The sequence below is a fragment of the Ambystoma mexicanum genome, chromosome 6q (genome assembly GCF_040938575.1).
Source record: "Ambystoma mexicanum isolate Mex_15411 chromosome 6q, UKY_AmexF1_1, whole genome shotgun sequence".
Lineage (NCBI taxonomy): Eukaryota > Metazoa > Chordata > Amphibia > Caudata > Ambystomatidae > Ambystoma > Ambystoma mexicanum.
Genome location: NC_090937.1, coordinates 1,113,475,351 through 1,113,492,001, shown reverse-complemented (window position 1 = coordinate 1,113,492,001; position 16,651 = coordinate 1,113,475,351). Strand labels below are relative to the sequence as shown.

The 16,651-nt window shown below is 46.9% G+C and overlaps 1 protein-coding gene across 6 annotated transcripts in view; it reads right to left on the bottom strand.

The window, feature by feature from the left end:
- Positions 1 to 16,651, bottom strand: part of FRYL (FRY like transcription coactivator) — a 3,055,992-nt gene that overhangs the window by 182,277 nt on the left and 2,857,064 nt on the right. For all 6 annotated transcript variants that reach the window (XM_069631694.1, XM_069631695.1, XM_069631691.1 and 3 more), the window contains one exon: positions 380 to 633. In XM_069631694.1, coding sequence (XP_069487795.1) covers positions 380 to 633 — 254 coding nt within the window. The remainder of the gene's footprint in view (positions 1 to 379; positions 634 to 16,651) is intronic.

Sequence of the window (16,651 nt, the reverse complement as noted above, 5' to 3'; positions counted from 1 at the left end):
GGATACTCATGTGTGTTTGGCACCTTTTAAGGAATTGAACTTCTTTTTGTAGATTAGTGTTCCACAGAGTAAGAAGTTTGTGAAATCCCCTCTGTGGCTTTTAGCTGTTTTGAGAACAGTATATACTGTTTACTACCTTTTACTAGAATTCAAAATTTCAAATTGGCCTGGCTAATCTATAAAGTAGTATCTTTGAAAGGTCTGCTAAAATCCTTACAAGGTATAATTACAAAACGGATGTAAACAATCACCTGTTTTCAGTTCTTCACACACAATAACTCATACCACTTTACGAAGAAAAATGCCACAACAGAACCAATGCCTCACAGTATCTGGGGAAGACTGAGTTAACTGTAAGGTTACAATTGGAAATTCTCACCTGGACAAACCGGAGAGATCTGCTTCTTCTTCTTCACATCTTTCATCTAGTTCCTTCAAAGCAAGGGTTACATCCTCTTCACACACAGATTCCGGTGAACTACCTTCACCAGATGCTTCTGGCAGTTCTGACAATTCTTCCAATTCTAGGAGTTCTTGACAGACCAGGGGCTCATGATGTTCGTGAATAATATATGACCCAGTGTCTTCACTAGTGGTGCTCAACTGTTCATCCTTTACAGATGATCCACCATCCTATGAGGCAAGCATATTTATTATTTGATTAAAAAAGGACACGTGATTACACAACAGTTACTTTTAAATGGTAGCAATGCACTTCAGATTCTAGAACATTCCTAAGTGTTTCCTGAGTGATAAGAGTATAAAAAAATAGATTTGTATTTATTTGTTGGTACTGATTAGCAACATGGTATTTGGACACGAAATATGCACAGAATTACATCCAGTAATCAGGGAAATGCTGCGATAAATACCATACAATCAAATTTTGATAAATGAATGAAGAGCCAGCAGATAAGGAGGAACGTGAACTGGAGACAAAAACAGACAGAAGAGAGAAAGATCAGCAGAATGACAAAGGTCAAGGAGGGTGCACGAACATGCAGAGTGTGGGGGCACCCTTCAAGATGTGAGAAGGAGAAATTACTTACCGGTAATGTTCCTTCTATGGATTCTTCTCCCACAGTTTCTCCATCTTGATAAGATAACCTACACAGCTGCAGCAGCTCGGAAAATGTCAACAGGGGGCATAGGTGAAGAACAGGCAACAACGACTGAAAGACTAATGACTGACAGTATCACAATGAATGTAACACTTTTTTCTTAAAACACAAAGAGTTGACCCCTCAAATGGCCACCCTGCAAGAAAAAGGATATTTGAAGAGAATAGTGAAAAGGCACATTCATAGCAGGGCAGTAAGTAATTTCTCCTTCAATGGATTGAATTCTCCCACAGATTCCTCATCTTGATAGACTCCCAAAGTAGTACAGCACTAGGAGGTGGGATCAAAGCTCTGCAACACAGTTTGCCACATCCAGGTTGTAGGACTTCACAAGGTGTGAAGAGATGACCAAGTCGTGGCCTGGAAAATCTCCTTCACTGGTACCCCGGCCCTTTGCAGTGCCGAGTAAGTCACCACACCATAAGTAGAGTGCACCCTAATGCCTGAAGGCACTTTCTTCCTGGCTTTCTCGTAGTATTATGTGATAACAGAGACTATCCAGCAGGATATTGTTTGTTTCATCACTGCAAGTCCCATTCTAGACTGCAAAAAGGCAACAAATAACTGATCGTCCCATCTGAAATCTGCCATGCTAGCCACATAGAAGGTCAGTGGCCCTTTAGTCTGCTCCTTCCTGGAGAGACGAGGCAGTGGATAAAACACTGGTAACTCCATATGAGACTTTTTCTGAAAAATCCGAAGAATGGTGGCTTACAGTGGAGCGACTAAAGCTTATTCACACGTCTTGCAGATGTAATGGACACTAAGAAGGCCATTTTCAGAGTGATCAGCCTAATGGTTGTGCAATGCAAAGGCTCAAACGAAGCCCCCATCAAAAATCTCAGAACTAAATTAAGGTCCCAGGCTGGAACCACAAAGGAATTTGGAGGAAACCTATTTTCAATGCCCTTGATACTGGGCCATCACTGGAATCGGGAAAGAAAAAAGAAAGAACCTTGATCCGGTGAACTCTTAACAGAGACAACGCCGCTAGATAGCCTTTGACTGTGCCTATCTGCAGGCCCAATGAAGCCAATGAGAGAAGGAATTCCATCACTGTGTAGGTGAGCATGAGATGGGTTCCCACTTCTTCTCGGTCCCTACACCACACCTCGAATCTTCTCCACCAGCATGCACAACGAGGTGGAAGGCCTACATGCAGCCAGAAACACCTCTTCTGAAAGGTTCCAGTGATCATACCATAGCCTCAAGAACCACGCATGTAGATTGAGAGATCCTGGGTTTGAGTGGAGCACCAGACCTTCTGATTGGAATAGGAGATCCGGCCTCAGAGTAAGCCGACAAGATAAGCAGAGAGCCAATTACAGATGATCTGGGTACCATGTTCTCTGCGCTCAATCCAGGCCGATTAAAATCATGGTGGCCCGGAACATCCTCAACCTCCTGAGAATCCACTTGATGACAGGTATCAGAGCAAATGCGCAATGGAGGTTGAAGAACCGGTGCACCAGAAACATCTCCCAATGCCCCCCCCTTGTGGAAATATCCTTGAGCAGAACTATTTGCAGTAAACATTGTTCCTCATAGCAAACAGATCCACAGACTGGGTTCCTCACTGGGGAAGGTCTCCACAATGCCCTCTGGGCATCTCTCTCACTTGTGGGAGATCATGCTCTGCCTGCTCAGAGCGTCTGTCAACACATTCTCTGCACCGGTCAGAAGGCTGCAGAATCTGAGATTCCCCAGAAGCTAGAACCATAGTTGCTTGGCCTCCCTGGACAGGGGCAGTGACGGTACACCTCCTTGCCTGTTGAGGTAATGCATGGCCACTTTGCTGTCCATCAAAATCAGGACATGCCATCAGCAACCCTTGCCTGATGCTATGCCAATGGCGTTCCAGGTTTTGAAATTGAGGGGAGCTGGGAGCTATTTAGCTCATGTGTGTAGCCTAGAAGAGCATGGTTAGCTTGACAGCAACAGCTATCCAGCTATCACAAGCTACTTTTGGCTCCCCAGGCCAACGGATGCGGAACAAACACCTATGTGAATTTAACTGTGTGCATTTGGACAATCTAAAAATAAACAATAGAACACATCTATATGGCATTTAAAGCATAAGGGGTCATAGATAATGGATAAAATAATAAGAGTGCATCTTATGTTGAAGTTACATTTGCGGAACGTTATGTACTAGTGCCTTGTTCCCAGTGGTAGCTCCTGGTCTCTGGTTAATGCTGGAGACCCAGGAGCTGCTTTTAACTCCTGCTTATGCAATCTTAATTTCGAGCCCTGCGTTTCACTGGGGACCAAAGGCTGCTCACTTGCTGATCCTTGCAGTGAGCGCCTCAGCCCTTCATGGACGCATCCGTGAGGAGTTGAGCTTCGCACCAAGGTGCCCAAGGTTTTCCCATGCCATCATGCTCTCCTTATTGGCCCACCATGAGATGTTGCTGGCCATTTTCCCCAAATACCCAGACGACATCTTTTATGTCGAACTACTGAGACCACGGACCCCTTAGGAACCACTGAAGTTATTGCGTTTGCAGCCTGGCTTCTGGCACCAGAAGAATACAGGAGGTCATGAGACCCAAAAGGCGGGAAAAGGAAACCGCTGAAAGGCTGTTATGGCTCTGGAACAGTGTGACCACAAGACTGGACAATGGGGATGGGAGGGTGGGCGCGCAGAGGTCGGAGGGGAGTGAAGCATTCCCAGCCCAGGTGTCCAGGACTGCTCCTGTGAATTGAAACATCTGCATTGGTGCGGCATGCGACTTCTGGAATCTCAGGGAGAAACCCAAACTGTGTAGCGGAAAGCAGGTGACCTCGTGCGGCCTCGATACCGGCTCTGGAGACCTTAAATCGGATCAACCGGTCTTCCTGGTAATGGAACACAGGGACGCCGGATCTCCTGAGGTTAGGCTAAAAGAGAGCACTTTGAACTGATAAGGCATGTCCACAATGACTGATCTCGGGTACTGCCCGTGCTTCAGATGGATCGGCACGTGGAAATAGGCACCCTGAAGGTCCATCATGACCAACCAGTCCTGGAATTGCAGATCCAGCAGAATTTCCATCAATGTCACCACCCTGAACTTGTTCTTCCTCATGCATTTGTTCAAGGCACTGAGGTCCAGGATGGGACAGAGTGCTCCCCCCGTTGTTGGGAATCAGGAAGTAGCTGGAGTACCAGCCTGATCTTCTCTGCTCGGCTGATACCTCCTCCACTGCATCCTTTAAAAAGCAGGACATTCAATTCCTCCTAGAGACCTGGCTCCAGTTGAGGACGGATGGTCTATCCAGCAGTCTCTTGAGGAAGGGGAGGCAATATCCCCACCTGATCATGTGTTGGAGGTTATCCACCTGTTCCAGTGCTAGCAGACTCCCCCTCTAACTAGAGAAGCATGTGGGGAGAACTCAAAGCAGTTTAGTTGGTTCCGCCACCACTGGAGCCGCAGTAGAAGTCAACAGGCCCTTAGGGGGCTCTCTGTCCTGGTCGGTACATCAAAAAAGCCTCTGACCCTGCTTGTCCTGCGGTAGTTAGACTTTCTCCCGAAACTGACATAGCGCACATAGCCCCTGCCTTTTTGGCAGGTTGCTGAACTGCAAGGCCTAGCGGCATCGCAGCAAGCTTTTGACTCCCTGAAATGTGCCAAGGATTCATCAGCCTTTGGCCCAAAGAGGTGTTTGCCATCGAAGGTCATGTCGAGCAATATAGCTTGCACATTTGGAGAGAACCCCAAACTGTGGAGGTACGCTGCCCTCTGGAGCCCCATCGATGACCCCATTGAACGGCCGAAGCAGTGCGCAGTGTCAAGACCCGCCTGGGAAACTTGGCATGCCACCTCCTTTGCAACATTGATCATATTGAGGAAAACATCTCTCCTCTCACAAGCTGGTCCAATGCCTCTGTGATCATCCTCCAAAGTACGCGAGTGTACTTGGCAAAGGTACAAGTTCCATTAATGGCCTTTAGTGCCATACTTCCCGATGCAAAGACTTTTTACGCTAGAGGGTCAATCTCCTGGACTTCCTGTCCATCATGAAATTCGAGGTGGGCAATGCAGGACTCGAACTGACAGTGGCGGTCTGGACCACAAAATCTTCAGCTGTAGGGTGGGCTGACAGGAAGGGCAAGTCACCCCTGGACGGTTTATATATTTTTGGCAGCTTGCCGTCAAACATGGCTGCAGCCATAATGCTAAAAGGGTGTGTGAGATGACCAAATTGAAGGGTAGTGCGCTCTCAGACTGAGGACCTTTGCCATGGATGTTCATCAGGTATTACGATTGTACGGTTTGGCAGGGGTGCCGTGGCCGAGATCCAGTACCACACGCTCAACCATCTTTCTATAATCTGCATTGGGATGGTGCAGGGAGCCGCTTGCTGCATGTCAAGGCCAGGCAAAGTGACAAATATGCTTGCCTCGTGGTGCCCCTTTGGCCAGGAGAACAACCTGAGCCATACAGAAAACCGCCATAGTTCAGTCTCCTACTCCTTCCATGGGCCCCATTCCAAAGGACACAGTGTCTCCCTGGTCATCAGAAATGGTGCTCAGGTACGCAAAGAATCATGACCTGGAATCTATTAGAAAAGCCTGGTACACCATCGACTGAGCTGCACCAACGCTGTGGTCTGCTTCAAGAGTGTCAAGGTCGTACTCTATGGCGTAAGACTTGACGCAGCCACCTATGCGCCGGAACTTCAGGGCGCAGTCAGTGCCTTTGCAAAGCCATACCAGGCATGGCTTTGTCGAACAACTCATACATCTGAGTTTTAAACGCCTCCCACTCCTCTCTCAGGGCCCCCATATTAGAGTATGAATTACCCCGTTCATCTGACGAATCAGAGTTGTGTGTGCTCCTACGTCTTCTCTTTTGCTTATGGGAGGACAAGGACGACAAATGGTGGGACTCGCTCTGCGAATGAGCTATGTTTTTTTTTTGTTATTTTGCAACGCATGTCCTCCTCCTCTGGCGTAGGGCCTTCAATGTCAGGCCTGAGAACTTGGTGCCAAATCGAGTTGGAGACTTCAAAGGAGGCCTATAGAGTGCCTGGTTCGCAGAGCTACCCAAGTGCCTTTGGATTAATATGCTGGCAGGATCCACATTGCTTGATGTCCACCCAGAGGTACCACACACAAATGTTGCTTGGTTCTGTGATGGACATTTTTGAGCTGCCCCTTTAAACTTGACTGGTTAGGGTCAGACATGTCGGCATAAAATATAATTATGTTCTGTCACGAAAAGATCAAACGTCTTCCGAGCAGCGTGAAAAAAGGAACTGAGGTATGGGAGGGTAGTGATGGGATATATGCATTGAGTCTTGGGAGTGGCACAGTGGAGACCTGCAGAGGCCTCTGAGAAACACTACACGCCCCGTTGAAAATGTCCAAGCAGCCGAGGCCGGATAGGATATCTATCAAGATGAGGCCAGGTGGATAGCTCAGGGGCAACGCATTTGTCTTGGAAGCAAGACAATGCATAGCAACACAGGTTCGAATCCCAGGCTCATGCGTACAAACCTACCCGATATTAAGCACATTATTAAAAAAAAAGAACAATTATGACGAATCTAGAGGAGGAATTTGTGGGATAAAGCAATCCATTGAAAAGGGGTTTGTGGCCAGATTTGAATAGAAGGATGGTTATAGTGTTTTTGAATCAGACCTTAACACAGGCCGTAGTGCAGGGGTGTTGCTAGGTTTGGAAAATATCTGGGCTATGCTAATGTTGGGGCTGTCAGAACTCTGGGCTAGCTAGCCTTTTCGTTGCAGCCTCTGAGCTTCTATCCGGGGCTACACCAAAAGACCTAGGGATATAGCCCACCGCACCACAACCCCTCCCTAGAAAGGCCTCTGCCAGATGTCAGTCTTGTGCAGATGCATCAAGGTTTGACTTTGTGCAAGCATCTTTTGAGTGCATGATTTCAAGGTGGAATTGTATGCCATTACAATGGCATATTAGCATGCTCATGTTTCCCTTACTGTCAGGGTTCAAGACATGCTACACAGTCAATGGCTGCTTATTGGAAGGAAGAGGTCCAAGGACTCTCCAAGTGAGATTTCTATAGCAGCAATATGAAAGCCTCCAAGTATGTTTGTGCTGCACAGGAGTTTTCGGGAAAGAGGTTGCAGACCATATTGGCTCTAGTCTGTTGCAAAGTACCATACAATAATATTTGAAGAACATAGAGGAGGAGCCATGGAGTAGCGGTTCATGTTAAGGTTGCAGCATGAGTACATCTTAGGAGTACCACCATTGCGGGTTGTATAAGAGAAGGACTGAGTAATTGAGGTGACTGTTAAGTAACTTAGACAAAGTTGTGAAATGTAATGCAGGTGTCTAAATAGATCAATGACAGTGGAAGTTGCCCCATATTCCTGTGAATGCCATGAAAAGGAGTAAACTTTATGAGTGTGTTGTGACGAATGGAAGGAATTTGTACCTTCTCCCTAGGGGTAGAGGCAAGTGGAACCTCACCAGGAGAGACTTCCTCCTTTGATGACAAGGAACACTGTTCTGGCAAGAACTCCCTAGGGAACATGTCAACACTACCTCTTCAGATGTTATCGTATATAGATATGTGCAAAGAAAATGCCAATTTGTGCTTCTGTGAACAGGTAAATGTGACTATTCCTTTAGCTAAGAAATTCCTATTGACTGAGAAGAAGAAGGGGACCTTTGGAGGTGAAGAGAAGTCATACGAGAATGAGAGGACTACAGCACTACGCTGACAAATCCCACAGCTATGCAATGTATGAAAGGGGAGGAGCCTGAAGGAACAAGAGGCCTGCTAGTTATAAAAGTGCTTGCATGGTAGCACTGAGCTAAAAGCTGGATGGTGGGTATCCTGAACCAGCAAGATAACGGGAATCAGGCTGAGACGTGCAGCGTCTCACACCGACATGAAGGAGATAAACAGAATGGGATGTAATGCGTCCTAAAGGTCAGGTAACTAGAGGGGGGGGGCATAACCACAAACTCGTTTGAAGTACCGCGGGTCCGCTGACATGCTGGGCCTGGGTGCTCCTGGAGCGGGCTGTGGATGGGAGGCTTCTCTATTCACCTAGACTCCCGCCGGTGTTTGTCCCTGGGATCCCCCTGACTAGTGAGGTGGGTTATGTGGCCATGTTGAAGCGGTTGGGGGTCACTACATGGGGAGAGCTGTTCCCTGATGGGAGGTTTAACTCTGTCGGTCAGCTGAAGGAAAAGGAAGCTCTATCAGCACTAGAGGTGTTCTTGTACTATAGACTGAAGGTGATGCTACAGCGGCTATTTCCCACTTTTCCTGCATCACCCGAGGTGGCCGTGTTGCTAGATAAGGTGATAGGGGAAGATTTAGGGAGGCATATAATCTCCGAGCTGTATGAATTGACGATGAAGGGCAGGTCCAAGGCTGGGTTATCCTTGAAGAGACAGTGGGAAAGGTCCTTGGGGCACGACACATCAGATGATGTATGGGAGTACTGTTTTAGGATGACCAAGAAAGGGGCTGTTAATTTGAACTATAAGTTGATACACTTCAAGTTCTTAGACCAGGGGTACTACTCCCCAGCTCAGTTACAGGGCTACTTTCCTCAGAGGTCCGGGGCCTGTCTCCGGTGTGGTCAGGAGAGGGCGGGTTTCCTACATGTGGCCTGGGAGTGTGCAGAAGTGGCGTGCTTCTGGCAAAAGGTGTTTGAGGTAATCGGGGACATTATAGGGCAGCGGCTTGCACCAGATCCAGTGGTGGCCCTATTAGGTTATACGGGACAGTTGCCCAAGGAGACTAGGGTTCTGGTGGGTGTCCTCTTGATTTTAGCAAAACACCGAGTGGCCATGGTGTGGGGGCTGAGGCGGAGCCCGACGGTTAAACAATGGTCAGGGGACATACTGTACTGTAATGATATGGAGACGCGCTGGGGAATAATGCGAGGAAACCATCAAGGAGGCAGCCAGAAGTGGGATATGTATATAGCGTACCTTCTCAGTCAGTCAGAGAAGGAAGGTTATGTGTCTCCTAATGCGCGGGGTCTCCCACGGTACCTGACTGTGGGGTCGGGTCTCTGCCTGATCCCTGAAGCTGGGAATAAGGACTGTATAAACCTGCTACTATACTCCCAACTGGCACAATACACAGACTAGATGGATTCTGTGAAATGCAATGGTGGTGTGGCTTGGCTCACCCTTTGGGGTCTTCAGGGTTCCTTTTTTGTGCGTACCGGAGGGAGGGAAGGGCGGGGGGGAGGGGGTTTCAGGTTGTACTGTTCATGTTGTTATCTAAAATGGCAATAAAGAAAATTAAACTTTTTTTTTTTAAAGTACCGCGGGTCCATCACAACGGCAATACCGCTCAATCAAAGCGGAACAAACCAATAAGTGCGAGACCGGAGAAAAGAAGGGATAATATTAAAAACCTGTGAAGCAATCGAGAAGCTTTATGGGAATACTCATACTCGTTCCAGTACAGGAAGAGAGACTAGAATATTAAAAACCAGTGAAGAACATGATTATTTATATGAGAAGATTCATACTTGTCCCACTACAAAGACTATAGTATTGAAAACCTGTACATCCAATAAAAATCATTATTGCAATACTCATACTCGCCCGAGTAAAGAAGAAGAGTATATTAAATTGATATTTAGAAGAGTGAATGAGGAGGAGAAATTACTTATCAGTAATTTTCTTTCCAAGCATTACTCTCCTGCAGATTTCTCATCAGATTGACATCCTTCCAGCATCAGCTGCTCAGAAAATCTTTCGACAGGTGATGTGTAGTGCACCTCAACTCTGCTGTCAATCCATCTTGACTCGATGCGGCAGCCGACTCCAGACGTGACGTTGGTTGTCGTACATGCACATCACTACATCTACGTACCTCAGTTCCCTCTCCCCCACCTCAACCGCTGTTGCAGAGGAAAAATCTAAAGATTCGACTGAAAACAGCCACAACTCACATAAAAAATAAAACCAAAAACCTAACCGAGAAACAGAACCACAAGAATTTAAAGAGGCCTAACTCCTCCTCTTACAAAGAAATCGGTTTCAGAACTGCTGGCACTTTCATAGCAGGGTTGGATGGGAGGGTGACAAGGAATACACGGGACAAGAATCCATAGAAAGAACATTACCAGTAAGTCATTTCTCCTTCCTTGGATTGCTTTTCTCCGACAGAGTACTCATTAGATCGACGTGCCAAGGAGTTTGTATTGCGAAGTTGGGACCAGGAAACTTTGTAAAACCGGCCTCATCCAGACAATAGTGTTTGGTAAAAGTATGCAGCGAAAACCATGTCGCATCTTTGCAAATGTCCTTTACCGGTACAACACTATGCAGTGCCGAAGAAGCGGGCCAAGCTGAGTGGGCTCTGTTACCCGCTGGTAGATTTTTCCCTGCATTGTGGTAACATTCTGAAATCATCTGGGTATGGTTGGTTTAGACACAGGCATGCCCTTTCTGGACAGAGAGAAGGCCATGAATAGCGGGCTGCCTTTCTGAAGTCTCATGTTCTCACAACAGAAAAACTAAGGGCCCTTTTGGGATCCAAACTATGGAACTGCTCTTCCTCCTTGGAGGGTAGAATACAGACAGGTCTATGCTCTCAGATAAATGAAAATCAAACGACCTACAGGGGAAAAAACCCTACGGGATATTTTCTCCCTGAAAAAGGGAAAGATGAGCCGAGGGACGCAGAGAGGAAAAAAAAAATGAACGCAAGTTGCGCTCTAGTTGTTGGGAGTGTGGACCGATATCAGGGAGATTTAAACTGCAGCAGCAGCTGACTGCAGAGCGGTGCTGGAGACAGCTGCTTCTTGCTGCGAGGACTGGAAGAGCATGGAACCCAAGGAGTTCAGTGGAGCCATCTGGCTCAGCAGAGGGAGAAGAGGAAAGCTAACTGCAAGAGAAGGTACGCTGTAAGAACACCAGCAGCCAGTACAGTGCCCCTGGGCGACCGCAGGTGTGCATCGGCTGCCTACCTGGAACCTGATACGAAGCAGGCGGGCCCAGCAGGAACCATTGAACACAGAGAAGCAGAGGAACAAAGACAGTGAGGAGAGATGCCGAACAACTGCCACTGGCTTACCATGAGGGGACCGAAGCACGCCAGCAAGAACTGGTGAGTCCCTAGACGGGAATCAGGCACGTATTGGCAGATATGCCAAGGGAGAATAATTATAAAGAAAGCAAATAAGGCAATTTGAAGGGAAGTAATCTGAACATGTCATTGAAAGGTAAACCAAATAATAAGTATGACACTTTCATCAAGGTCAATGTGTACAATACACATTTAAGAAAAGCCCTGGCAGGATAGTATATCAAACAGAAACAGAATTAGATTGAACCGACCCAAGTAGATATTACGCTGGAAACAGGTTGCAGAAACTACATGAAGAAAAATCCTGGCAGGAGAAATATACCAGGCAATTACAAGTGTGTTTATGAAAGCCCTGGCAAGAGTGTATACCAAGCAGGTACAAGTGTGTTCACGAAAGCCCTGGCAAGAAAAACCAGGCAGTAAATAGTGTGTATGGAAAAGCCCTGGCAAGAGAGTATACCAGGCAGGTACAAGTGTGTTCAATAATAAACACCTCCCAAATGGGTCCTAAGAAGGATATATCAGGACCAGCAAAAGGCTTGCTGAAACCAAAGAAGAGGAGTGAAAACCTGGCTGGGGAATATACCAGGTATCCTAACACAAGGGTGTTCACATGAGAAAGCTTTGATAGGGAAACATGCCACGCAATGACAAACTGAACAGTGCATTAGAAACACATCACCTAAAGGGGTCCTGAGATTGATATACCAGGACTAGCCAAAGGCTGTGAAAAACCAGAGGGAAGAGAAGTGAAAACCCAGCAGGCGAGTACACCAGGTGTCCCAACAGGATACAAATAAAGAACCAAGTTGTTCTGACTATCAATTGTGTTGTGAGGGAAGGGAAACTCAACAAACTGATATCTTTGAATATATAACATAGGGTAGAGAAATACAGGGGAAGGGAATCAACCTCTGGAAAAGGAACTCTATCTTTCTGGAACTTTTGTGTTGGAGTTGGGCATTTTTCATTTTGAACATTTATCAATCACTCAAAGCCATTACCCTTTTATCCTTAGAGTTTGTTTCATTCGAGTGTAAGGGCCAGAATAGTACTTTGGACCTGGGATGATTTTGTGTTGGACATTCTCACATAGACACACCCTTCGTTTTGGATTTTTGGTAGGGAAACACCTCTAGTGCAGAGTTAAAAAGGCATTTTCCCACCCCCTTTTATTTTAATAAAAACCCTTGACCAAAACCATGAATTCCTTGTATCCAAGTCCCATTCCTGGCTCCTCACAGCAGACAGTACCACCATAGGACAGGCTGCAAGGTCCAGGCGTTGGAGACAATCTCCTGCCACTGGGACCAGTGCTCGTCAATCCTTCCTCCAACCGGGGAAACATGGGGGGATTCAAAGTGGCTTTGAGGGCAGACCCACCTCAGCCACTGCTGCAGCTGTCTGCTGGCCACTAGAAGCCCCCCTGACGGAGCGCGGAAAACACTTCTGCCCCTGTCTGGGTTGCAGGAGCTGTGCCTTCATCCAAGGGTATGTATCGTCTGTACCCCCGACCTCTGGAATGTGAAAAAAATGAAGGAAGGTTTAGCCGGCTGTTGCACAGCTAGGCCCAGTGACTTGGCAACTAGCTTGGTGTCCTTACATTATTCCAGGGACTCATCGGCCCTAGCGCAAAACAGGTTCTCGCCATCAAAGGCAATATCCAGTAACTTTGCCTGGACATTTTGCAAAAAACCTGAATTGTGCAGGTATGCCTGCCTCCTCAGAAATGTAGCTGATCCCATTTCTCTTGCGACACAGTCACCAACGTCCAGGCCTGTTTGCAGAGACTGGCCGACTAACTCCTTCCCATCATCCACAATCCACAAGAATCCATCCCACATTTCTCCTTTGGGAATATTTTGCAACACTTCCTCTATTGTCTTCCAAAGACCAAAAGTGTATTTTGCAAATGAGCAGGAAACATTTACAGCCATACTTCCCGATGCAAAAACGTTCATTTGTAGATAAAAAGCTGCAAGTAAATAAAACTGCGTTACTGAACACCAGATCGTTGGAGATATATGCAATTGAAGTGTGAGTGTTTATTACCGATCATGACATTGATGTCATGTGCATTACCGAAACATGGCTACAAGACTCCAGCGGACCTAACATTAATTTAGCAACCAACCCTAGTTTCTCCTTTTGTCAAAACAGAGTTTGAAAGAGGTGGAGGTGTTGCCTTCATAGCACACTCACAGTTTAACTACTTTCAAACCACCCTAACTTGTCAGGGCTGTGAAATTCAGTCCCCTTAAAAGCACGTCCTCCCCTAACAATTGTATAAACATCTTAATTTATCAGCTTCCCCATGAAACTTCCTACTTTCACGACTGTCCTGGTCTCACAAACCCAACACAGCCCCTATTGTAATAGGAGACTTTAATAACTGAACAATCCTGTCGACGTCCAAGCAACTAAACTTGCACAATTGTTTATTACCAATAAATGTGTGATTAGTAATGGCATGGAACCCACGGCTAACTTAGGCAATACACTAGATTGGGTTGCTTGTAAAAATATACTATTAAGCCTGGTCTGATCACTCTCTCGTTACTTTTGGGATGGGTTTCCCTGCCTTTTTTCTCAAAAAACGAATCTACTTCATAAGGTAACAAGTAGGAATTTTAATAAAATTCGTAAAGAAGATTTAGAGTCTTGTCTCATTTTGCTTATGGCATCTACTACTGGTTAAGACTCCCCCAGACATCTGGTGTTGGAATTCGAGACATTTTTCTTGGCTATGTTGGACAGTGTTGCGCCTGTTACCACCAAACGTATCAGAAAAAAAAGATAACGACCAGAACTGGTATGGTGAGACTTAACATGCTCTAAAAAAGGAGAAAAGAAAGGCTGAAAAGAGCCTGGAAGAATGATCTATCACAGGTTAATAATGACAAATGTAAGGCTATCAAAAGAGTATAACAGGCAGAAATCTCTTTCTTGCCAAAACATACTTTCTTGATAATCAGATAACAATTCAGGGAAACTCTTTCAGATCCTTAGGGACATAGAAAAACCTACATCCATGTCACAACAGATCTCTCCCACTAACGCTGACTGCAAACACATTCAAGCAGCCTTTGCAGGCAAGATATTAGCGGTGCAAACTAAAATAAAGTTACTCACCGTAGTGACTACCTTACTCCTAGTCCATAGTCCCCTTTCCTCCATACTTATGGGACATTCCTCTGTCCTGTGGGAGGGGAACGGAGCACTTTGTAAAAAGCATCCACATTTTTCCAAAAATGTGTCCTTCCTCTTTTTGCATGGGGTACCGCACGCGGCTGTAACCCCGCCCTCCTTAGCTCCGCCCAGCGCATCCCCCATCAGTCCTTTTCTATCACCTTTAAGCAATAACAGAGGAACCTTCTTAGAGGGGGCGGCGGGCGGGCGTATGGAGGAAAGGGGACTATGGACTAGGAGTAAGATAGTCACTACGGTGACTAACTTTATTATACTCCTACGTCCTGTCCCCTTTCCTCCATGCTTATGCGAGATTCCCAAGCACTCCTCACAGGAATTACGGGTGGATGGAAACTCCTTACTGAAAAAGGTTTTTGAGCACAGCCTGGCCAAAATGGGCATCAGCTCTGGAGCTCAGATCCAAACAGTAATGTTTACAAAAGCCGATGTATAGGCCCCTGTAGCCGCTTTCGCGATGGTCTCCCAGGGGACATCCTTTTGAAAAGCAACCGCAGCTGCTTTGCCCCGTATCAGGTGTGCGTGAACCCCTTTAGGAGGTTCGAGGCCCTCAACAGTGTAAGACTCCATAATACAGGCAACAACCCATCTGGAGTAGTTGCTTTGGAGGCCGGTTTTAGCTGCGGATTACCAAAGCTCACCATTAGTTGAGAAGAACTCCTAAATGCAGATGTTCTGTACAGATAGAATTTAAGAGCTCTTCTAACATCCAGGCAATGCAAAACCCTTTCGGCTTCCGAAGCTGGGTTCGGGAAGAAGATGGGCAAGGAGATTGACTGATTTAGATGGAACTTCAAGACCACTTTCGGAAGGAAAGAAGGATTCATCATCAGGACAACCTTATCCTTGTGGAAAACTAAGAAGGGTTGCTCCACCGACAAAGCCTGGAGCTCACTCACACGTCTTGTCAAAGTCACGACGACCAAGGAGGACATTTCCCACGAAAGGTGCTTAAGATCTACCGTAGCCATTGGTTCGAAGGGCTTATGACACAATGCCGAAGGACCACGTTCAGATCCCACGTCGGATGCGGTTTGCGAACAGGAGGGTAAAGACACATTAGACCCACAAAGTGCCTGTTTACCACTGTATTTGATAGTGAAAAAGAGCACTGGTCCGTGGATAAGTAAGCGGCAACAGCGGAAAGATAAGTCCTGCATGAGAGGACATGAATGCCCGAGTCCGCTAGATGAGAGACGAAGGACAGCACTGTGTCGATCGTAGCCCCACTAGGGTCCAATTGTTTGGCTAAGCACCAGTGGCAAAACCTAAGCCATTTGGCTCTTGTATTGAAATCTCGTCGAGGGCTTCCTGGCTGCCTGAAAACTGCGCATGTTATCAGCAGACAGGTTGAGATGTTCAAGAGATCTGAACTCAGGCACCATGCCGCCAAGCTGAACGATTGTAGGGAGGGCTGCCACAGCTGCCGATCTTTCTGGTGAAGCAGGCCGGGAATCAACGGAAGCCTAATCGGCGCACACACTGACAGCTGCTGAAGCTCTGAAAACGAGAACCCGGCTGACCACCACAGAGCTATGAGCAGAAGAGAACAGTTCACTGTGTTCCTCAGTTTGCAAATTGTCCGATGAATGAGTGGTGGGGACAGGAAAGCATAGGCCCTCATATTGTGCCAGGGGATCTCGAGAGCATCCCCCAGAGAGGAGTCTCCCAGTCCGTTTCTGGAGGCGTACAGAGGAAGTTTCCTGTTGGCCCACGTTGTGAAGAGGTCCACTTCTGGAGTACCCCAACACTGGAAGATTTGGAAGAGAACCTCCACTTTCAACTCCCACTCGTAGCTGACCATTGTTCGTCGGCTGAGAGCATCCGCAGTAACATTCAGCTGGCCCGGGATGTGTACAGCCACCAGCTAGACGCCATGCTGCACCGCCCATTCCCAAATCTGAATAGCAAGATCCACAAGAGGAGGGGACTTGGTACCCCCCTGCTTGTTGATGTAAAACATGGACACCACATTGTCCGTGCGGACACAGACAACTTGGTTGACAATGACCGGCCTGAATGCCTTGAGCGCCAAGAAGATCGCCAAAAGCTCCAGGTGATTTATATGAAGGAGCTTGTCTTGGGGCAACCAGAGATCGGAAACTTGAAGATCCAACATCGCACCCCACCGCAGACGGGAAGAGTACGTTGTGACTGTCATCAGCGGAACAGGGTCCTGAAAAGCCGCGCCCACTGACAAATTGCCGAGAGACGACCACCACAAAAGGTCCGCTCTCATGAAAGCTGGAATCGATATCATTTTGGAGTCCGGATCCACAGCTTGA